This window comes from Thamnophis sirtalis, unplaced genomic scaffold, assembly GCF_051295495.1.
Source record: "Thamnophis sirtalis isolate CommonGarterSnake01/CBP01778 unplaced genomic scaffold, rThaSir2_p1.2 scaffold_8, whole genome shotgun sequence".
NCBI lineage: Eukaryota > Metazoa > Chordata > Lepidosauria > Squamata > Natricidae > Thamnophis > Thamnophis sirtalis.
In genome coordinates, this window is record NW_028261388.1 from 84611658 (window position 1) to 84635748 (window position 24091).

At 36.1% G+C, this 24091-nt stretch overlaps 1 protein-coding gene across 1 annotated transcript in view; it reads right to left on the reverse strand.

Annotated features, from left to right (window-relative positions):
* Nucleotides 1-24091, reverse strand: part of LOC106539699 (cadherin-10) — a 139543-nt gene that overhangs the window by 12997 nt on the left and 102455 nt on the right. Inside the window, exons 4-9 of the mRNA XM_087721993.1 lie at nucleotides 23106-23225; nucleotides 19457-19624; nucleotides 10740-10927; nucleotides 7531-7784; nucleotides 3042-3178; nucleotides 1319-1440 (exon numbers count right to left, since the gene is read on the reverse strand). Coding sequence (XP_087578119.1) covers nucleotides 1319-1440; nucleotides 3042-3178; nucleotides 7531-7784; nucleotides 10740-10927; nucleotides 19457-19624; nucleotides 23106-23225 — 989 coding nt within the window. The remainder of the gene's footprint in view (nucleotides 1-1318; nucleotides 1441-3041; nucleotides 3179-7530; nucleotides 7785-10739; nucleotides 10928-19456; nucleotides 19625-23105; nucleotides 23226-24091) is intronic.

Genomic DNA, 24091 nt, shown 5'->3' on the forward strand with positions numbered 1-24091 from the left:
CTGCTCAAGCAGGAGACTCTATATACTTCCAGAGAAATGACTGTCTAGTCTCTTCTTAAAATCCTCCAATGATGTAGAGATACCACAACCTCTGAAGGAAAAGCAGTCCCACTGGTTAATTATTAGGATCGCTGTTAGGAAATTATCTCCTAAATTCTAGGTTGCTTCTCTCCTTGATTAGTTTCCATCCATTGTCTCTTGTCTTGCCTTCTGGTGCTTTGGAAAATAAACTGACCTCTTTTTCTTTGTGGCAGCCCCTCAAATATTGGGACACTGCTATCATGTCACACCTAGTCCTTCTTTTCAAAAGATTAGACACGCCCAATTTCCTGCAACCGTTCTTCATAGGTTTTAGCCTCCACACCCGAACAATTATTGATATCAACAGCAATTCCGTAAACCAGGTGCCCCATTCTTATAGTAAAACTAAACTAGTAACTACTCATAGTCTGATTTAGAGGAGGTGGAGGGTGTCCCAAATCTGTTCCTTTAATGAACCCAGTTTTTGATTTCTATTATTTTTTTCTGATGGTGATTATTTGGTTTCTCCTTTCCTCTTGTAATCTGTTCACTCAGAATCAACTTTCCAAAGTTGCTTTGTTGTCATAACTTTGCCCACACATTGGAATTAAGGGAAAAGGGCAGTTTTTTACTGTTACAACAACTGGTTTTCCCTTGTCTCAAAAGGAAATTTCTGGCAGAATTCCGAGTTTGGTGCTTTGCTTTTTACTATATCGAAACTATTCTTTATCGGTGTTCAGTATTCTATATACATCTGTAAGTGAAGGAAAACATATGTTCTTTTTTTTTAAAAAAACTAACAACTTTTTATTCTTTTGTGACATTTGTCAACAACAAGCTGACTGGGATGAAAATAGCATTTGCAGAAAGAAATGCTGTCAGTGATGCTTTGATACATATCAACAGAAGACTGAGCTGTGTAAGGGGGAAAAAATCATATACACATATACACACACGCACACACAAACTGATTAGAAGAAATAGTTTATAGCATACTTTTTTTCCACAAAGATATGATACAAAATTATTGTATTTCTGGGAGAAAAGAACCAAACAAAAAGAAGTTGAGGGGGAAAAAAAATAAGTTTGAAGAACACAAAGTGTTTGGTGAGAATAAAAAAAAGGTTGTGTTAGCATTGCTAGAAAGAACATCTATACAAAACTGGATTCTGATTTATTGACAGACATTTTTCCACTTTCATATCGTATTTCCAAATTATTGTTAGATGTAATCTTTTATTTTTCCTGTTCCTAAAACAAAACTAGAGAGTTCGATGCATGTGCATAATTGACTTACTTGTCCTGCTCTTGCATTTTCACACACAAAAGTGTCATAGAATACAGCAAATTGTGGTGCATTGTCATTCACATCCAATATTCGTACATACACTGAAACACGGGTTGTCTCCTTGGGATTGTCTGTCAAAGCAGGGGAAATAGGCAACGTTGTTTAAAAATGGATTTGTAGTCCTTAACCAGGATGCCCACAAATATACTACATTTTACTTCAAAGATTTCTTTAAAGGATAAACACATTTTCAGTCTGAAGACATTTCTGACAATCTCTTTGCACCCAGTCTGTGCTCTGTTATGGACAGAAGACACAAAATTTACTCCTTATTTTCTATGCCCTTTCAAAGGAATAGATAGATAGATAGATAGATAGATAGATAGATAGATAGATAGATAGATAGATAGATAGAGATAGAGATAGAGATAGAGATAGAGATAGAGATAGAGATAGAGATAGAGATAGAGATAGAGATAGAGATAGAGATAGAGATAGAGATAGAGATAGAGAGATAGAGATAGAGATAGAGATAGAGATAGAGATAGAGATATAGATATAGATATAGATATAGATATAGATATAGATATAGATATAGATGATATAGTTATAGATGATATAGTTATAGATGATATAGATATAGTTATAGATAGATATAGATATAGATATAGATGATATAGATATAGATATAGATATAGATATAGATATAGATATAGATATAGATATAGATATAGATATAGATATAGATATAGATATAGATATAGATATAGATATAGATATAGATATAGATATAGATATATAGTAGTGGTTGATAACAGTTTAGTGACCAGAATTTACTTTTTTTCAACCCTGAAGGCCAAAGTGGCATCAATCTCAAATGAATGGATAGGGCCAACATTTTAAATCTACTATTTTCAAATTTCTGGCAGTTTAAAACAGAGCAAGAAGCATCTTAGTGCCCACCTTCCACCCTCTATTTTGGGTGAAACGAAGAAACCCAACAAATTAGAAGGAAACAATTTCTTTTGAGACTTGGAAAGATGGGAAGAAGCATAAAGGACAATTCGCTTCTTCCAGTTTCAATGAAAAATATATTTGATATTACAGATTTCTTAGAATGACATTATTATAAGTTATTCCAGGACACATCTGATTAGGATATTATTTTTAATTAGCTCCAATAAAGTAAAGGGCAACTATATTCTTGTTTAATTTCCCTTTCCAGCCTATCCAAACTTTCTACTTTCCAAATTCCTCTCTACATCACCAAGCATCATAACCTTTGATATCACATATTAAGCTAGCCGTAAATAGGGGAAATTGCTAATGATTTCACACCCTACAAAATAGCTATTTTTAAAAAATTATTTATACATATATATATATATTATAGCATGCCCTACATCATTTACATTTCGATACTTGCCAACTGATCTACATTTATTATGGTTGCAGTGTCCCATTTTGCTACCTTCTGGCAAGCAAAGTCAACGGATAAGCCAGATTCACTTAACAACCGTGGCACTACTTTAACAAGTACAGTGATTCACTTAACAACATCATAAAATTGGGGCACAATTCACTCAATACATGTTTTGCTTAGCAGCAGAAATTTTGGGCTCAATTGTGCTTGTACATCAAGGACTATCTGTATTACATAACCAAGATACATTTCACTAGACACAATAAATAATATATATATATATATATAGACTGATAGTAATGGACTTACTGATTTCTGCTGCTATTACACTAAGGTTGTGCCACTGTGATATTTCTCGGTCAAGCATCTTAGAAGTATAGATAGATCCATTTCCTGAATGTATGTTGAATATTCTATCAAGATCAGTGTGACGATCCAAAGAAAACCTAGCGATTGGTAGGAAGAAAAAGAACTTTATGTTGAGATGTACATATATACCACATATAATCTTATATTCTAATTGCGAGTAGTGACATAGTTGTCAGCAGCTTTTAAAAAGCATTAAAATCAGCAAGAGATAGATAGTATTGAGATTCAAGTCTCACACCCTTTGTATGAGTGGCAACAATGCATACATATTCAATATGCTTGCATCATGGCAAAATGTTGCCCATCTTGATGATTTCAACACCTGCCCCCTTCCCAGACCCCATCATATGTTGCCTTCTTTCAAATGCTGAGCTCTTAAGAAAGCAAAAGTTCACGAAGTTGTTTAACTCAAGATGCAATAATTACAACAGCAACAACGTTACAGTTGGTGACAATAAAAATTAATCAGAGATAACTGGCATTTCTAGACTTAAACATATTTAGAACAGAGAGTTCGGCCAGTCAGACTGAATAGGAAGATGCTTGTATCCATTCTAATATGCATAAAGTTTAAGCTGCAATGGTTAGAACTAGATGTGACAGCAAGGATAGGTTTGCACCACACCAAAAATCTTCCTGATATTCAGCTCATAATTAGGGGCATTCAGTAGACGGTCACAATACTATGGATTTTCCATTGCTCTGTTTCATAGACAGTATTGTCAAAGGAGTTCAGAGCTGGAGGCATGAAAGCATCTGTGATGCTGGCAAATGGAGCAAAACTTAAAAGTTGATTCTGGATGACCTGAAATGCTATAGTTCATATGTGCCATTTCTACTGAGAACTTTCTCTTTTATACATTTCTTTAATACATTTCCAGTAACACATAGAGAATATTCATATCAGCAGCATCATGCAGGCAGCCTTTTCAATGCCTCATAACTGTGAAACACAAGGTAGCAATGAGGTATATCAGCATAAAAGGTAATTACTGCATGATTTGCTAATGTTGAATACATACATGGGGCTAACCTAAATATATATAATCATTGTTCCAGAGAGCTTATATTTAATCTCTCCTTTTCATAAGAACAGTTTTGTTGCATCAAGTGCTGTTCTATTCCACTAAAAAGACAGTTTTGGCAGGAAGCATAATAATCACTTATTGTAATTTAATTGGCAAATAGCAACTTTTGCTCCCCTCTGAAAAATACAGTAATTTACCTTTATTAGCCTTATTACCTCTGTTGGTTAAAAAAAATATATAATAATTAGAAAGCTCTAATGAAACCCTATGGCGCTCCTACACTGAAACACACCTTTTATCACTGCAAATTGCCTAAAATGCTTAGACAGCTTTGCCTTTCAGTATGATCACTATTTCTATTCATTCTTTACCTACAGAGTATTTTGTAAAAGTTTAAATCTTACCATAGTTCTAAGAATCTGTTCTGAGATTACACAGAAAAATGCACTGGAACTGACACTAATGTTTTGAGATATTTCCTGACAAAATAATTTTTTTAAAATCTCTGGAAATTTTGAAGTATGCAGAAATATCTAAACATATCGTTCTTAAACTACATTGCTTATTTTTTATTTAAACTTCCTTTTTTTTAAGATCTAACAAACTAGATGGACAGTTATTTTACCCATCTTCAATAATGGTTGTCATGATCTTTAGATTATGAAAGAATATCCTCATGGGGATTGGGAACATTTATATGAAGGACTTCCAAATTAACAAAAAAATATTATGCTAGCATGAATTTATGAGTAGTGCTTGACTTTGTATTTTAGCAATAGCAATAGCAGTTAGACTTATATACCGCTTCATAGGGCTTTCAGCCCTCTCTAAGCGGTTTACAGAGTCAGCATATCGCCCCCACAGTCTGGGTCCTCATTTCACCCACCTCGGAAGGATGGAAGGCTGAGTCAACCTTGAGCTGGTGAGATTTGAACCGCTGAACTGCAGATAGCAGTCGGCTGAAGTGGCCTGTAGTACTGCACCCTAACCACTGTGCCACCTCTGCTCTTTTTTGGTTTAATGACATGGGTTTATCCTCCGTCATAAATTGCCATGTAATGATTCGTCCAACTTTTCTTTAATTTATCCATGTATTTCACTAACTGATGCTGGCCTACCATTTGTTATTCTACAACTATATAAAATGTCTGGACAGTCGTTGAGCTCAAGTTTTGGCAGAGCCCATCAGCTTTCATTACTCCCGTATTTTTCAGAGTATAAGATACACTCCCCCCCCCCCCCCAAATAAGAGGCTGAAAATCTGGGTGCGTCTTATACTCCAAATGTAGCTTTTTCAAAGCTTTTTTTTTAGCCCTATTGAGGCGCTAGTGAGGTGCCTGCTTTGCCTGATTTTCTCATTGCTCCTCACTCCAATGTTAATGCCTCATTAGGGCTGAAAAAAAGTTTAACTGTTTAACTGTTTAACTGCTTATTTCATTTGTATGCCACCCTTTTCCTCCGAGGGGGACTCAGGGCGGCTCACAGCTCAAAACAAGGGAAGGGGGGATACAAACAATTTGACAGCTTCTAAACCACAACTGATCAGCTAAAAGCTTCTAAAACACAACTGATCATCATAGGGAGCAGCAATGAGAAAAACAGGCAAAGCGCAGAAGATCGCTTCACTTGTTAGTGCCTCATTAGGGCTAAAAAATAAAGCTTTGAATATTTTTACTGTAGCATACTCATCCCTTTGGATGCTGGTACATCTAAGTGAGGCTTGGAAGAGTAGAGACGAAACAAAATGGAGTCTGTGCTTCACAAAAACAATTTCTCAAGGAATGGAAAATCTACTTCTTTCCAATGCAACACATTCTTTTGCAAATTGTGCCCATCTTCTTTGAATGCCCTTCAACTGTTCTCTAGTATTGCTAGTATTACTCCTCCAAGGTTCCAGAATAGAAATAGCACTGATCATGCTAGTTGATGATCTCAGATAGAGTTTAGATAGGAAAGTGTACTCCTTTTCGGTCCAAATAGACTTTTCACTTGCTCTCAATAACAATTGTTTGTAATGATTGTGATTGTTAATCAGTGTGGCCTCACTTTGAATACATAGTCCAGGGGATAAAAAGCATGCACTCTCAAAACCAGCAAACTTATGTCCTAAAGCCGACGAGACTAAGGATGCGACCCAGATGAATACCTGGTAGACATATTTTTTTTCCTATTTTCCTCTCCAAAATGTAAGGTACATCTTATACTCTAAAAATATGGTAAATCGCAGCTGTTGGATTATGAAATTTTGATTTAAAGGAACACTATTTAAAGGCTTTGCATAAACATTTGTCGTACTTCACCCTTGAAAATAATGGACAAGTTCATTAATTCTAAACCCTCTCTCCAGACAATTGATAAAATTCACTAATGTGATTATAATTATACACTTGATATAAATTAGGTCAATTACGTAGATTTGGACATTCTGGTTTTATGGATACCTTTTCTCCAGAAATGACCATGAAGTTTTACTGTATTGTCAAGTAAGATAGCAATAAAGCTGTTGGGTTAAATAATCTCATGTCAAATCTGCTTTGAAGAAATTCAAAATATGGAGCTGATGTAAAATTATTATGTAACTATTCATTGAGGATTTTATATTTAGACTTAATATTAGAGCTGTGCTATTTTCCTTTTTCATATTTTAGTACTGGAAAATTATATTTAATTATTCATTATATTATTGATTATATTTAAACATCAGGTACTACTATAAAAGTATAATATTTAGTATGAGATTTCAGACAATGATACTATTTGCCAACAACTTGGGAACTTTCGTATTTGGTATTGGCCAATTGCAATGAAAATCAATTAAACCAATGAAACTTCAGGTAGACAATGGCAAATTTCACATTAAAATTAAAGGTTATATTTCAAATGGGAATTTCTGGCAATTTTCCTCCATTTATTAATGCCCTTTTTCAGTTTATTAATGAACCTCTATTAAAAGCAAGCAAGCAGGGAAAATTAACTTATGGTCACACTATTTGGCATTAAAGTTATGCTTGGTATATCAGCCTTTCACAAACTGATATTTTGCAGATAGAGCGAGGCAACTTATCTAAGAACTTCAAATGGAACATTAGAGCTGTGCTATTTTTCTTTTTCATATTTTAGTACTTTAGTACTTTATTTCTTATCCCTCATTATTCATATTGTTTGGCAATATGGGGAACTGGTCAGAATTGTTTGGAGACACTTACTTGGGTAAGGCTGCAATTTACCTGTAGAAGATTATCTCACATGGCTCAAATTAAACTGGTGATAGGAAAATGATGCTCCATTTTCTCCTTGTTTTCTGTACATTTTGCCACTCACAACAAAAGTATGAACTTAACTATTGATACAAATAATTCATCTTCCTATAAACTGTATTTTTTTTTTATTCTGGCAATTACCTTATTGGGCCTGCAGCAGAATCTGGATCTCGTGCCATGACTGTGCCTATGATGGTGCCCACCTCAATATCTTCATGTATTTCAAAAAGATACGAAGATCTGCTAAATATAGGAGGTTCATCCACATCTTCCACAGATATTTTCACGGTGGTTGTATCTTTAAAAGGTCCAAGGTAATAAAAGCGTGGGTCAACATACAGATTTTCTGCCTCTACTTTCAAAGTATATAGCCTTCGATTCTCATAATCCAATGGCTGTATTAAAAAATAAATGGATATATAAATACAGTTATTAACACAATGACACAGAAGCATTTCAGGTATCAAAATGGCACACGGTAAAAAAAAAAGTGTGAATAGTATATCAAAGGACTGTTTCCATTCATTTAAGGCCAGAAACTATTGTAACTTCTTACATTTTCTTATTATACTTTTTTTTAAATTTATAAAGTAGACATTTTATATTCCAAGTTATATTATGCAGTCTGTAAACCACTACTTTTAATAATGGAGCCAATGCAACTTTTATCATGACAGGAAGGAATAATGAATACAGTTTTATATAGTTTCAAAGAACAAATTATACCAAAACTGATTTCAGTCTCCAAAGTACAATGAATGTGCCTTTAAATAAAGACAAAGTTCAGACTTGTTTCAGGTGACAAATCCCTTACTTAACAGATTTAGTATACAATGAATTTTGTAATAGTTTTTTTTAAATATATATATATATAATACATAAGCGCAATTAATCACTTTTTAAAAATGAAAAGATAATCAAGCTTGGGGTTATAATTTATATGTTTTATGATAGTCTATGTGTCTAAATGGACCTGTCTATGTGGTTTTACTGTATATATTACAGGAAAAAAAATCTATTTTATCATTTTGACTTTTAAGGGATGACAAAGTATAATCAAAAAAATGAACCCAGAATCTCTTTGGTGAATACCTTTGAATCTGTTTAAACATAAATAAAACACACAAAAGATGGAACAATGTGCTTAAATCTTCTCATTTACTCAGAAGTAATATTATATTGGAAATAAATATTGCTTTCAATATTATCTTGAGACTCTCCTCCTCGTCATTTTAATGTTATTTTCTAGGACATTTTTATCCTGAATTGTAATTAATATATCTCAAATAAATCGAGATTTTAGAATTGCGTAGGGTTACACACCGCAGAGCAGTATTGTGAGTTCTAGCGATTGAAAAGTAGCCATCAAAGAAGACATCTGATTGGATGCCAAGAAAGTCATCCAATATAAATCCAGTTGACCTGTTTGAAATACTTCTGCAATTGCTCGGCGTTGAACAAACAATCAGCATATATCCTTTAAGAAGCCAGAGGATTTCCCTAAACGTTTTGCATTTGATGTTCCAGCTGGCTACTAAGCTAAGATTCTAATGTCTGCTGGTTAAGTAGTAATTAATTTAATGTCCTTCTCTGAAGACTTTAAAGAAGATGCAAAGGCCAAGTTCTTCTGAAGATTATTTTCGTGACTTTTTCATCAGCCCTACATGGCATCGGACCTGGGTACCTGAGAGACCGCCTCCTGCCGATTACCTCCCATAGACCGATTAGATCTCACAGGTTAGGTCTTCTCCGGATTCCATCTGCCAGCCAATGTCAGCTGGCAACTCCCCGGGGGAGAGCCTTCTCTGTTGCAGCTCCAGCCCTCTGGAATGACCTCCCTGTGGAGATCCGGACCCTTACTACCCTCCCGGCCTTCCGCAAAGCCGTTAAGTCCTGGCTGCTCCAGCAGGCCGGGGGGCTTTCGAAATATCCAGCCCCACGGTAACTGTGAATGTTGCGTATTTTTAAAGTGTTGTTTTGTTTATTTATCCCCTTCCCTTGTTTATTGTAAGCCGCCCGGAGTCCTTCGGGAGTGGGCGGCATTACAAGACCAATAAACATAAACAAACACAAACATAAACATCACCGCTGTTTTGTTGATACATCATTGCTAGATAAAAAGCAAAGTGGCATCAATTTTTGGGGGGAGAGGGAGATGTGGACCACATTTCTTAAATTATATCTTTGTAAGGATCAATCTGTGATGGAAATGGATAAATATTTAGAAAATGTTGCACTCCTTCTTGTGATCATTTACGCCATGGCTACCTCATGAATGGACTGTTGCGATGCCTCCACATGAGGCTGCCCTTGAAGATCATTCATAAACCACAGCTGGTACAAAATGCAGTGGGGCAAGCAATAATGCGCACTTCACAATATCCCCTGCTTCTACTTAGGCTGCACTGGTTGTCAGGAAGTTTCCAGGTGCAATTCAAATCTATCTCAATTGTTTTGGCCTATCAGTTAGGTTTGGATGAGTGAGGGAGTTCCAGTTCCTTTGAATGCTGCATCTTACAGGAAGCAGGAAGTGTGCCTTTTTTTCATGGCCCCCATTCTCTGGAACAACAACACCCCAAAAAAATATTTGGATGCTCCCCACTCTTCTGAGATTCTGGAAAGCCTTGAAAATCTGCCTCTGTTCACAAAGCTAGGGTTAAGTGTGCTATATTGGATGAGTCTCCATTGTATTATATCTTATATTATTTGCACTCTTTGTTTTAATTGTTTTAATCCGTGCTGCCTGTTTTTGTGCATTTTAATTGCCTTTGTTTTTTATGGATTCCAAATTAATTTGAATTGGATAATTAAATCAAGTTATTATAACTGAGAGGCACATAATCTCAATGCTGTATACTTCTATATACCAAATATTTTGGCAGAACTTCTAGACACTCATCCACAATTATTGTTTTTTTTTCCCCAAAAACCAGATCATCTCATTTTTTGTAAAATCTTTTCCCATGTTATTTCATTCTGCTGAAATCATATACCACTAGGAAGATTTCCAAACAATATCCCCATAATTTTTTCAACTATAGAAAGTATCCCATTTTAACAAACAAATCATAAGTCTTTCTCCCTTCCTAATCAACGATATGATACAAAAATAAATATAAATAACCACCAAAGGGGGGAAAAAAGTTTTAGTTGTTGCTTTTTATTCATAATATTGTTAACACGTAGTGTTAACAATACATGCACCAAATTGTTCTATATAAGGAGGAGTGTGAATTACAATACCAACTTGCGGGTATTTTCATGGTGCTTTTTTATTTTATTTTATTTTTGCAAGGACTGAATGGTTAGTAGTTCCAAGCACACAATGCAACGTATTGAAAAATATGCACCTTTCGTACTGTTATAATGCCTTCCTGTGTCTCTTTTTGTGTTTCAACATCAAACATGTCTCTTCCGTCACCATCAATAATTCGGTATTCAAGCTCTGCATTTCTCCCAATGTCAGCATCAGAGGCTTTAATGCTTCCAATCGCAGAGCCAACTGCAGAAGATTCTGGAATGCGTAGGTGGACTGAAGCTGCAAAGAAGAAGAATCAGAAAAAAATGTTTTTTTTAAAAAAAAACAACATCTGATTAAGACCCCTGGTATGATAGCTTTGACCAAGAAACATGTGAATTGCTTTTAAATGAGTGAGGCCTAGGAAAGTTATAGATTTAAATCCAAGAGCATCAGGTTTCTATTTAACTACAGAGTCACTGCTTTCACATGGACTCTTCCAAAAACAAACTTGCACTAAATATAGTCTGCTAATCCTGTTGGAAAGTTTAAAAACTTGTTTTCCCAGCATTTCAAATTGTGTTGTGATGAAACAATATTCTGTAGACCCATTTCCCCACCATCACTAATCATTGCATTGTTCAACATACCTAAAAAGAAAAGGAAATTTCCAAGAAAGGCCTCTGGAGCTGACTGAAAGACTCTTAGTGCCTTCCTTACTTATGCAGTGATCATGAAACACCATCCTGTCTCTCCCAATCTTTTTCTAGCTAATTGATGAGAAGCTCATGACAGTCTGGTCTGTGCTTTATAGCAATAGCGGTTAGACTTATATACCGCTTCATAGGGCTTTCAGCCCTCTCTAAGCAGTTTACAGAGTCAGCATATCGCCCCCACAGTCTGGGTCCTCATTTTATCCACCTCGGAAGGATGGAAGGCTGAGTCAACCTTGAGCCGGTGAGATTTGAACCGCCAAACTGCAGATAACAGTCAGCTGAAGTGGCTGCAGTACTGCACCCTAACCACTGCGCCACCTCGGCTCTTTCTTTCAGGCTACTATAGCTGGTGACTACTATGCATCTATTGGCAAATAAAAAGGCGAATACACACTCTCTTGGCCTCATAGGAGTGAGATGGAAAAAAAAAGAGAGAGGTTACTGCAACTTGAAAGAAAATATCAAACATCTGCTGATCCATAAAATCTGAGTCTTTCAGACAGAGCCAAATCCTTCTTTTGAAAAGTTAAAAACTGAAAACAAGTTTTCTACCTATTCCAAGAGGACCTCTTTTGGTTCAGGAAGCACAGAGAGGTTGCAGTATGATTGGGCAGATGTGTAAGAGCCGAAATAACGAAGTAACACAGCCCAGCATCTTTGAGTACTTCTCAATATGAAGATTAACCCCCCAAAAAATCACCTGAGAAATTCTAAAACGGTGATAAAAGAAAGTGTATTTTAGGTGAAAGAAACTGGAGAACATATCTTTGCATACCATTAGGTTTTCATCAAGTACCTAACCAGCCACAATACAACACTTCTTGGCAGGTCAAAGAAAAAAAAATGAAGAAATAAAGATGGTTTTTACAGTAATGCTAAGTGCAATTTCATTCAAGGGTGTTTGAAGTATAGACCTAAGTGAATACTAATAATCATTTGCAAATAGATAAGTAAAATACTAAAGAGAAAGTAAATTAGCAATGCAATCCAATATATTTAGAGGATGTGTGTGTGTGTGTGTGTGTGTGTGTGTATACACGTGTGTCTGTACGTTTGTGTGTGTGTCCCCGTCCCCGCAAATAGATAATGGTAGAATTCTTAAGGTTCACTATGAAGACTGTTTGGTACGCCCACCTTGTAAGAGGCTGCATAGTTTTAGCTGTGTTTTGACTGGAAAAAGTAAATCAACTTCAATAATTTTCCCCAAGATGTGTCTGGGGGGGGGGGTGCATTGTAATTACAAAAATAAGCAGCATCCTAATCAGTTTTGAGTAACCATAATTCAAGCGGGCATTGGCTTGAATTACCGCCTACCCTTACCATTTGCCATAACCTATTCTGGCACTTAAATTCAATTCTCCTAAGCTTCAGCTAATTACCTTTAAGTAAAAATATTAAAATCAAATTCAAGTATTTCAATCATTTTGCAAGTTCCACCAATTTTTGCAGGAGGTGATTTGATCTGAGTCTCTTTTCCAACATCCCCACAGTTTCTTGAAGTACATAAATGCTTGCAGTGAGAAGGTGAGGTCAAGAAGGAGCTGAATTCCAATCCCTGATACTGAAAACATCACTGCAAGAGTTTGTAGGAATTCAGGGAAACTAATAGGGTCTGCAGAAGCAAAAAAAAATTGGTCTTGGGCATTTCTCTTTCATTACAGCACAATTTGTACTGGACTTGTTTTTGATGGAGTCATGCCTCAATTTGTGGTATTTGATGGTTTCTCTTGTGTAGCATGTGTTGTGCAAAAAAAGCCAAGTTTCTCTGTGTGGGCTTCTGTCTCTCCTGGCACAGGCAAGCCGAACAGTAACATCTCCATCTGTATTTCTTGAGCAATAGCCTCAAGTGAGTGTAAATCTGGTGAAAATGTTTATTTTGAAAAAGGAAAACCATTATTCCAGTAGAAGCCAATTTGCTGAAAAATTATGCACTCCACTAATGTTTAGTTTCCAGGCAAGACATGAACGGCAAAGGATTTTGTTGTTATAGTTATTTAAAAAAAATAGTTCAGCTTCTTAAAATAAATTTGTAAGATACTGAGAATAGGTCAGAAGAGAAATACAGAGAGAATTATGTGCGTGAGAAAAAATTTCTAACACCCTTTTCTTTGTATTTTATTTCCCTCTTCCTTGTTTGTGCCTCATTAGACCATAAACAAGCAGGGCACCTAGATTTTTGAGGTAAGTTATAAATTACCATTATTATTCTTTATTTGCACTTTGCCTCCAGGAGCTAAATAGCTCTGGAAGCCTGGAAATAATATAAAAAATCGCAATCAATCATTTTTATAAGTCTAGCAGTTTCTGTAGCGTTGCCAAATTGCACAGCTCTTCACAACTCACTTGAAGTGAATAGGCTTCGTTTTGTGATTTTCAAAAGAAATCCAGAATAGAGAAGAGGAAACGGCTCCTGCTGGTTTTCAAAAGTATTTGTAATTTGTGAGGGTTGAAGCTGGCAGTGTTTGAAAGTTACCAAAGCCAGTTTTCCTCCTGCTTCTATGTTAACCTCTCTCTCACACACACAGTCAATGGAACCACCATAATCCCCTGGTGAAACTCCAAGGAAACTGCTCATCCTTGCTTCTACTTCGAGAGAGAAGAATGCAATCACACTTATAAAAGGATTTTGATAAAGACACAGAGTGCCATTTCCTGTGCCAAAACCAAGAGGCTTATGCACCAATCCATGACTGTCTAGGAAGGGGGGAAAACGTGCTTTATTATTTCCTGTCTCATAAGAAATCTCTTTGGATTGAATTTATATCTTTCCCATTGGAAGAGTCACGAACTGTAGTAGTAAGGGGTATAATTAAAACCAAAGACTCATTTCAAGCAGATTTGACACAAGGGAGTAAGGAAATCTGGTCAATATCAACACTACATTCAATTCTGCTGTTTTCAGGCAATTTTTCAGCATCTCTCTTTAAAAAAAAATTCCATTGGAAAATTGAAAGTTTACAAGATTGGTATTATATGGAAAAAAATGTGGCTGAATCTAGATGTTCTGCTTTGGATACCCTGAATCCTCTTCCCAAAAGGTAACAAGGAGACAGGTCATGAAGAGAATGTGTAGCATCTCAGACCCTGTTCATGCATCACTTATATGCCATGAATGAATAGATAGATAGATGATAGATAGATAGATAGATAGATAGATAGAGATAGATAGATAGATAGATAGATAGATAGATAGATAGATAGATAGATAGATAGAGATAGATAGATGATAGATATATATATAGATATAGATATAGATATAGATATAGATATAGAGATAGAGATAGAGATAGAGATAGAGATAGAGATAGAGATAGAGATAGAGATAGAGATAGAGATAGAGATAGAGATAGAGATAGAGATAGATGGATGGATGGATGGATGGATGGATGGATGGATGGATGGATGGAGGATGGATGGATAGATAATGATAGAGATAGAGATGATAGAGATAGAGATAGAGATAGATAGAGATAGATAGATATAGATATGGATATGGATATGGATATGGATATGGATGGATATGGATGGAGATGGAGAGAGAGAGAGAGAGAGAGAGAGAGAGAGAGAGAGAGAGAGAGAGAGAGAGAGAGAGAGAGAGAATGATAGATAGATAGACAGATATAGATATAGATATAGATATAGATATAGATGATATAGATATAGATATAGATATAGATATAGATATAGATATAGATATAGATATAGATATAGATATAGATATAGATATAGATATAGATATAGATATAGATATAGATATAGATATAGATATAGATATAGATATAGATATAGATTTAGATTTAGATTTAGATTTAGATTTAGATTTAGATAGATAATGATAGATATAGATAGATAGATATAGAGATAGATAGATAGATAGATAGATAGATAGATAGATAGATAGATAGATAGATGGATAGATGATAGATAGATTCTGTAAATATTTTTTCTGTAAATTATTTATTATTCTGCATAATTTAAACAGCTACTCTTGCTGCTTTTTTCTGTGAAAGCTCCTAGTGTTAGAAAAAAAGTTGTGTGTGTGTGTGTGCACCTACATTAAATACATTTCTCTGACACTGTGTGTTTCTTTGCTGAAAAACGCTACCTAACCTTGTCTTAAAGATTCACACCCCTATTTTCATGATCTAAGATTAATTTCTTCAGACATAGAAAATATTAATTAGCTTAAAACTGCAAGGAAGCCTGTTTTATTCCTGATATTACAGCATAGATGGCATTGAATCCCAGCTAGCAACCAGTAAGAAACCTTTTTCATATATAATGCTTCCTGTTGCTGGTAATAGGATATTACACATTCAAATAGCACTATAAGGTGGGAAGATGATACCCCCACTGGGAAATCTGATGGGCTGCCAATTCCAGTTACAGTCAACTTAAGTTGCTCTTCAGGAAGCTCCCATCCTACTGACAATTCTGGGAATATTTCTGACTCTGTAGGAAAATATTTAAAATATTATCCCCTCCACGTGGCAGAAGGAGAATGGAGCTATGAAAGCAGAGGCTTTTTACATCATATTTATATCATGCAGGGGCTATCCCATTATTCTCTGTAAATTAACAACCTTCTCTTACTAGATCTATCTTGATTAGGAATGATGAAGATTGGTATCCAGCACTTCTAGAAGGTATCAAATTGCGGAAGGATTATAAAATTAATATCAAAATGCTTGAGAAGGGAGGGGATGTTTAACCTAAACTCTACGGTTACTGGAATTCTATAGTAAACAAAAAAAATATCATGCAGGTATTAGAGCACTTAAGTAAATCTATCTATATAACTAAGGAGACTTAAGCACACAATAGATTTTCCATGAAATTGTGCTTTTCTGGCACATCTCATGGAGTTGTTGTGAGGTTAAAAAGAAAAGAAAGGGAGGAAGGGTTTGTAAAAAAATTTACATTTTAATTTTTTTTTGCTGGAAATGTCTCCAGCAAAAATAATAATAATAAAAAATACCTGACTTGTTTTTTGAATCAGAACTCTTATCACTGATCTCATGTTTTCACAAGGCTTCAGAAAGGTGTGATTAGTTCTTTGTCATTAATACTAGTGCAACCCTAATCTGATAATAAACTGTATAAGGTCTTCCAATTTCAGAAGTCCTCCTGATCCATAATCAAGTCAGCAAATCAGACAAGAGATAAGATCCGTTAAGTGTACAGTTTCACATTTGACATGAATATTATTGATTCTCTTTTAAGAAGGAATCAATAAGGCCTTTAGCACTTACATGAATCAACTCCTTTCACAAGCTCATTCGTTCACTTTCTCTTAACATGATATAAGCCTCATTAATAAAGAGAGTGTCAGGGGAACTGGGGAGGAAGAATATTTAATTTTAGAAAAATGCCTTATAGCAAAAAGGGAGTTTATCTTACCAAGTTCATATATAACTATAAGACAAAAGTAAATATTCCCTCAAATCAAGCTTGATTTGACACAAGTTTACGCTGCAACATTAGAGGAGTGATTCGCCACTGCCCTTTTCGATAATATTTTTCCATTTCCCAGTCTAGTTTACAGGCTAATTGTTCCCTGGACTAACCAAACCCAGTCTTGTTATGACTGAAGACCCATATATAGATAAACGTTGTAGTAAAGGTAGAGAAGGGAATTCAAACAAATAGAAGATATATATCTGCAGTTCCAACTTCCAGCAGCATCCCGAGATCACAAAATACAGAACTGACCAGCTTTCTGAGACTACACAAGAAATTAACCCCCCTTTATTATCAATAGCAGTAGACTTATAGGCCTTTCAGGCCTCTCTAAGCGGTTTACAGAGAGTCAGCATATTGCCCCCAACAATCTGGGTCCTCATTTTACCCACCTCGGAAGGATGGAAGGCTGAGTCAACCCTGAGCCGGTGAGATTTGAACCGCTGACCTGCTGATCTAGCAGTAGCCTGCAGTGCTGCATTTAACCACTGCGCCACCTTGGCTCTTGTCAAATGAATTAGTCAGTGAATGGCAAGGAAGGGCAAAGGGCTTTTCCAGTCATACCTACTATGGGCAAACGAAGAGAAGGAATACAGAGCAGTACATTGCTCAGATCATCACTACAGAGGAAAAGCATCCCCAGAAGGTCTGGAGGATGACTGCCCAATTCTCATGGCTCAAAGTCATAAGCTTCAGATAAAATAAATAAATGTAAATCAAGTCCAAGTACTGCAATATTTTTTTTTAATTTATTGTGACTAAAAGTAAGTGGCAGTACTACCCATGATAGCACTGGAAATATTCAAGCGGAGACTAGACTGCCATCTATCTGGCAGGAGTCATCCTGGAGTGGAAGGGGATCAAAACATCATAATTGTGACACATTCATGCAGTTGTAGCCTTATCGTGTGTATCATCACATGATAAGGCTACAACTGCATGAATGTGTCACAATCATGTGTGTTGTAAATAAAATATGACAGAAGATTGAGAGACCTATGGAATACATCTGGGATGCCTGAATTAATAACTTGAAGATGGATTGGACCTGATTGGCCATTTCCCAGTTCTATGGTTTTATTTTTGTTTAAAAAAAAAACATTGTTAAAATGTGCCCTTCTATTTTGATTTGTTTTCACAATATAATGCAGCAATGCATTAACAGCTACAAAAAGTCTCCTTTGGTAAAGAAGCTGTTGTTAGTTATTCAAAAATTACTTTTGAGAAATATTGGAAATGGATCTGCAAATACCTTCTTGAATCCTTCCTCCTGCTGCTTGATTTTACAAACTGAGTAAGGAGAAATAAATAGACAAGAGTAGATGAAGATTAGCTTTTTCCAAAACCTTTTCAGTAATTTTGTTTTGGAAAATTGAAATGCATAACAAGTTCTCTACTAGCCTAAGATGTATTATAACTAAGCACATTTGGCCTTGTGTTTATGACTTTTTGAAGATTTCTTTACATCACTTCAGTCTGATGGATGGGAACTTCCTGTTTCAATCTGTAGCTCTGAATTGTAGTCATCTTTCAAAAATCCTTGTTTTGCTACAAAAGGCATTCCTACTTTGGTTTATGTTGCTTAAATTTGTATATTAACTTCCAGACATCAACAAACAAAGATATGCTCTTGAAACTTTAATTATAGAGTCAAGCTCAGAAGAAATCATTCTTCTATATTCTGCTTTGGTTAGACTGTATCTAGACCAGGGATGTCAAACTTGCATCCTCACGGTGGTGTCACGTGACGTATTGGGACTTTCCCCCCCTTCGCTAAACCAGGCATGGGCGTGACTAGCGCATGATCCATCTGGCCCGTGGGCCGCGAGTTTGACAGCCCTGACCCAGAACATTAATTACAAAGTAGTTTGGAAAGGAACTAGCAAAATACAGTATGTTCAGAAGAGAACAATTAATTAAACAATTAATATATTATCAATTAATAATATAAAGTACCAATAAAGGGGAGGAAAAGCACAAGTTTATATGAAACATCTGAACGTTTTGGATATGTTTGACAAGAGAAAACAGCAATAAGACACAATGGATGTCTTCAATTATCTGGTCGGTTGTCATGTAAAAGATGGGGCAGAATTGTTCCGGGAAAGGAAACAAAGAACAATGGGTTTAATTACAAATTTAGTTGGACATCAGGGGGAAAAAAATTAACAGTAGGAGTTGATTAACAATAGAGAAGACTGCTTGGGAGGTGGCAAGACCCTTCTTTGTACGGTATAAACTGGATGGCCATCTGGTAGAGATGCTGAAGCAGTAGATTCCTGTTATTGTATAGTTAGTTGAACTAAATAATTTCCAAGGTCACTTCCAAACCTTACATACTAATGTTATTTCTTCCATTCCTCTTTTTGGAGGAGGGAGGGAGAAAGAGTATCATTCCGTTACCATTATGCTAAGAATTATCCAATATTAAGCAATTGTTCTTTGCAACTGTATTTTTCTCTAACCAAGTTGTCCCTGTAGCATCTCATTACATTTTTTTTTTAACAACGGTGAATAAATCCGTGGATAAAGCCTATTTTGCATGTGCTCCATAAACTAGATTTTTTTTTTTAATATTAAACCAGATGGTAGTTGTCTAATTCTTTCATTCTGATATTTTTGTAGCACAGAAGGACAATTAAAGGAAGCTTACTCTGTGGGAATCGAGGTGGATTGTCGTTGACATCAGTCAGGGTAATGTTCACTATCGTGGTTCCTGATAATCCGCCCATCTGGCCCCCCATATCCTTTGCCTGGATAACAACCTGATATTGCTCTCTGTTTTCCCTGTTCATATTTGGCAGAGCTGTCCTAATAATGCCTGAAAGAGAAACAAACAAAGATTTGCCATCACTCTCTGTGGAACAGTATGTCTATTATTTAGAAAAATAATTTTTCAAAATGTCAAGCAGAGTTTAATGAATACATTGAACACAGAAATTAAAAGTAGGTGATTGTGGCTGCAATATATTAAGTAGCAGTTTATGCATTAAACAACAATTCTGAATCTGCAAGTTCAGACACTGAGGGAATATTTTTGAGTGCTCTGCATATTAATAACAACAACAATCCCCTCTCTAAAATAGTGAATTAGTAAAAAAAAGAAAAGGAAGACAATTTTTGCATAGCATACTCCCTCATGTGTTTATTTTAGTAAATGCAGGGAAGTTTTGAGAAAGAAGGTAAAATATAATTCATCCACTATCTGAAATGTCACTGTCTTCATTTTGCACAATGTACATAACTTCTCTTTACATATTTTATTTTTTTAATTACTATTTTTAATCTTTGTCTTTGACCGCTCTTCTCATTTTTACATTTGAAGATTTTTTTAACAAGTGACCAAGAACACATCTTCGGAATCCATTCTTTTACATCTGTAGTATTGTTTTATGTCCATCTTAGACAAACCTGTGGCTTGACAAGATCAGAATTGTCTGCCAGCATCAAATTCCATATTTTTGAAATATAACTCAGTAATTACATTTGGATTTTTAACTACAATGCTTTTTTTCACAATGGCTACATTCATATATACATGGCTATGGCTCACATATTTCAGCCAGTTTAGAAATTCTGATTCCAAAGAGGCTGCTAAGCCATCCATATAAAATTTGAACACTGCTGAAGCCAAAACACACCTTTTCTCCCTCCATGTTGTGTCAGGGGATTGAATTAGCTAAGCACTATTGGGACTATATCAAATCTGCAAAAAAAAATGACTTAAGAGTATAATTGCATTATGAGAAAAAAAACTGCCTTCTGACAGTTCAGGATTCCGTTATCTTTCTCCATAAAATACTCTACAAATTGAGTCTCAAACTGCTTTTAAGTCAAAAAAAAAGATTATGTTTTAGTCCTCAGGAATATTTCCCTATGAAATGGTATAAGATCAGACAGTGATCCGATATAGAATAACTTGCTCTGAATTCAGCCTGCCAAGATTTGAGAGTCCCTTGGCCACCTTCCTAACTTCCTTAAGAGATGCATAGCTTAAAATCTGCATACCACTGATAACAAACCAGTGGTGCAATAGTTCAAAAGGTATTTTGGAAATCTTTCCTTAACACAGGTACTACAAAAGTGTTTTAACTATTTTTCAGACTAAATTCCACTGATTTTTTGAAACTGGACACCCACAGTCCTTATTCCGTCTTGTATACTTAAATCACTGTTACTAAGTTTCAACACATTTTGAAATTTTCTATAGAATTGAATTGTGGGTTTTCCTTCTGATAGAACAGGGGTGTCAAACTCAATTTCATTAAGGACCGCATCGGGGTTGTGTTTGACCTCAGGATCTGGGGTGGGTGTGGTCAGGCTGGGTGTGGCCAGTATGACATCACTCGTGTTGGGGGAGGGCGCCTCTGTTGGCCTGAGTGCTCTGCCAGCAAAAATGGCTCCTGAGCTCCCTTTTCACTTGCAACATCCTCCTCCATTTTGAATATAATTTACTGAATCCAGTGCTTGGTACTTGGTACCACCCGCAGCCCTCACAATCCCCATTTTTGCTGGCAGAGGCACCGTGGGTCGGTCCTTCACTGTTTCCAGGTCAGATCCAAGCACCCCATGAGTCGGATCTGGCCCCTGGGCCTTGCGTTTGACACCCCTGTGATAGGACGTATTTTAAACATCTATTATGCTGCTTTGCCCCTGGATTTGTTGAAGTTAGAACTGTATCATTTTTATCAGGAGTGTCAAACTGGCAGCCCACGGGCCAAATACATCATATGCAGGCCACACCCACCCCACCTCCATGAATGGGAAAACCGCCATGAAATATATCATGTGACGCGGCAAGTTTGACTCGTGATTTTGACAATATGTAAATCGTCTAGAGTACCAAGCACCGGATTCAGATTTATTTATTTATTTAGTAGATTAATAGGCCGCCCAATCCCGGAGGACTTTTTTTAAATACACAATATATTTGTAAAATTACTCTCCAAGTTATCAGCATAATTCAAACTTTTTCCAAGCAAAATATTGAGCTCTTACTCAGTTTTTAACAAAATTAAAGTCGAATCATAAATTGCCATTAGTTAACAAAAAGGTGGTGCTCAATAATTTAGCTTTGCTGCATGATAATAAAATTATTTAATCCACTAGAGAAAATGTTTTACCCATCAATTAGGAAATATAATGTAGAATGATAGGTTTTTTTTAAAAAAACATTCACAGTACAAGATTGCTGTTCTTATACAAGAAAAGCCACTGTTGGCTTTTGTTGTATAAAAAACATTTACTTGCTTAAAGGGGATTATTGACTTCACTTCAAGTTATATGATCTCATGAGCCTATTAGAATTCAAATTAAGTTTTCAAAGATTTATAAAATATTCAAACAGATAAATTATATTCAAACAGATAAATTATACTCAAAATGTAGGATCTTTGGTGCTTTCTAAACATGTTGGTTTTCTTGCTACCCAAACTAGCTAACGCCACCACTGCTAGTAAGGAGTGGGGTTTGCTTTCAGTTTGTAGTAGCTTCCCTGTCTGTGTTGGTGGGGGGGGGGGTGTGAAACTACTAAGCAAGCTAAGAGTAAGTAGCTCAACCAAAGAACCTCTATGACCACCTCCACCAACACTGCTAGAACATAAACAGAGAGCAAACCTCACTCCTTACTAACATTGATGATATTACCTAGCTTGGGTGATAAAACATCTGCAAAGAAATAACCAAGCTCAGAGGGCACCAAGGACCCCTCCTTTCAACCATGAGCTACAAGTATTCTCCTTGTATTAAGAGCCGAGGTGGCACAGTGGTTAAATGCAGCACTGCAGGCTACTTCAGCTGACTGCAGTTCTGCAGTTCGGCCGTTCAAATCTCACCGGCTCAGGGTTGACTCAGCCTTCCATCCTTCCGTGGTGGGTAAAATGAGGACCCGGATTGTTGTTGGGGGCGATATGCTGACTCTGTAAACCGCTTAGAGGGGGCTGAAAGCTCTAGGAAGCGGTATATAAGTCTAACTGCTATTGCTTTATATTCAAAATGTAACTTCCTGGAATCCTTGAAGTAGTCCTTACTAATCCATTTTTTACGCTATGAATCCTTTGTTTAGTCCTTCCCCACCTAGCTTCAGATTAGGGAACAACAATATTTTAGGTAAATCCAGATCAAAATTTAACTGCTATCCAATTAGTACCCACATCTGAATTTTGCTACAGTAATTAGGTAACATTTTCTCATATACTTTAAGAGAATTTAAGCTGTTTTGAATATGGCTGAAAAATAATGTGAATACCATTTTTTCTGACAAGGCAGAAATCCTTAATTAAGATCAATAACTACAACAATACCTGTTTCTGGCTCCACAGAGAAATATGGCTGGCCCTGGAGTATGCTGTAGATGATTCTGGCACTATTTCCATATGAAGGGTCATCAGCATCAAGGGCTGTGACTTGAACAACAGAAGTACCTGGAAAATTCAAATGGAAATTAATTAGGTATCATGTCAAAACATGTATCAACATTATATTTTAACCAGAGATACCTACAGATAATTATATTATCTTTACTGCAATAAGAATGCAAACACCTCAGCATCAGATATTCATGAGATTCATGCGGCTTACTAAAAGCTGCAGGGTTTTTTTCCCCCCCTTTTTATTCTACTTCTTCATAGTAGTGCCTTTCCCAAATCATGGTTCACCGACAAATGCGCAATAGATATATGCGCGCCGACAAAACCGCGACAGACAAATGAGCGCCGTCGAAATCACTAATTGATTTTTGACAATAGCGTGCCGACAAATGCGCACCGACAAAATTGCGTCATTAACAACCCTAACTCTAACCCTTTATTGTGCTTGTTATCGCGCTTTTGTCGTCATGCTTTTGTCGTCGCAAATTTGTGGGTGCGGTTTTGACGTCGCGTTTCAATTGGCGCTATTTTGTTGGCGCGCATATGTCTATCGTGCATTTGTCAGGTCACGCCAAATCATATCCCAGAATGTTCATAATTGCATATATTTCACCAAAACTCTCTCTCCTTCCCTCCCTCCTTCTAGTTTTTCCCTCTGGTCAGTCCTTTGAGGAAAAAAAGTGAGTATTCCTTTTTTAGAATTTTGGCAGCTGAGGCACCAGTTTTAGTCATAGGCCATATTTTCTCCAATTTGTAAAAAATAAAAATCGGCATTATTTCAGCATGTCATTTCTGTGTCGTTTCCAAACCTTTAGGTCTCAAAACTCCGAGAACATCTTTAATACCACACATGTTGCAAGGACAAAGGAAATGCTGGTGCTTTTCTGGCAGTTCTGTGACTTTAGTAATGTTTAGTTGAC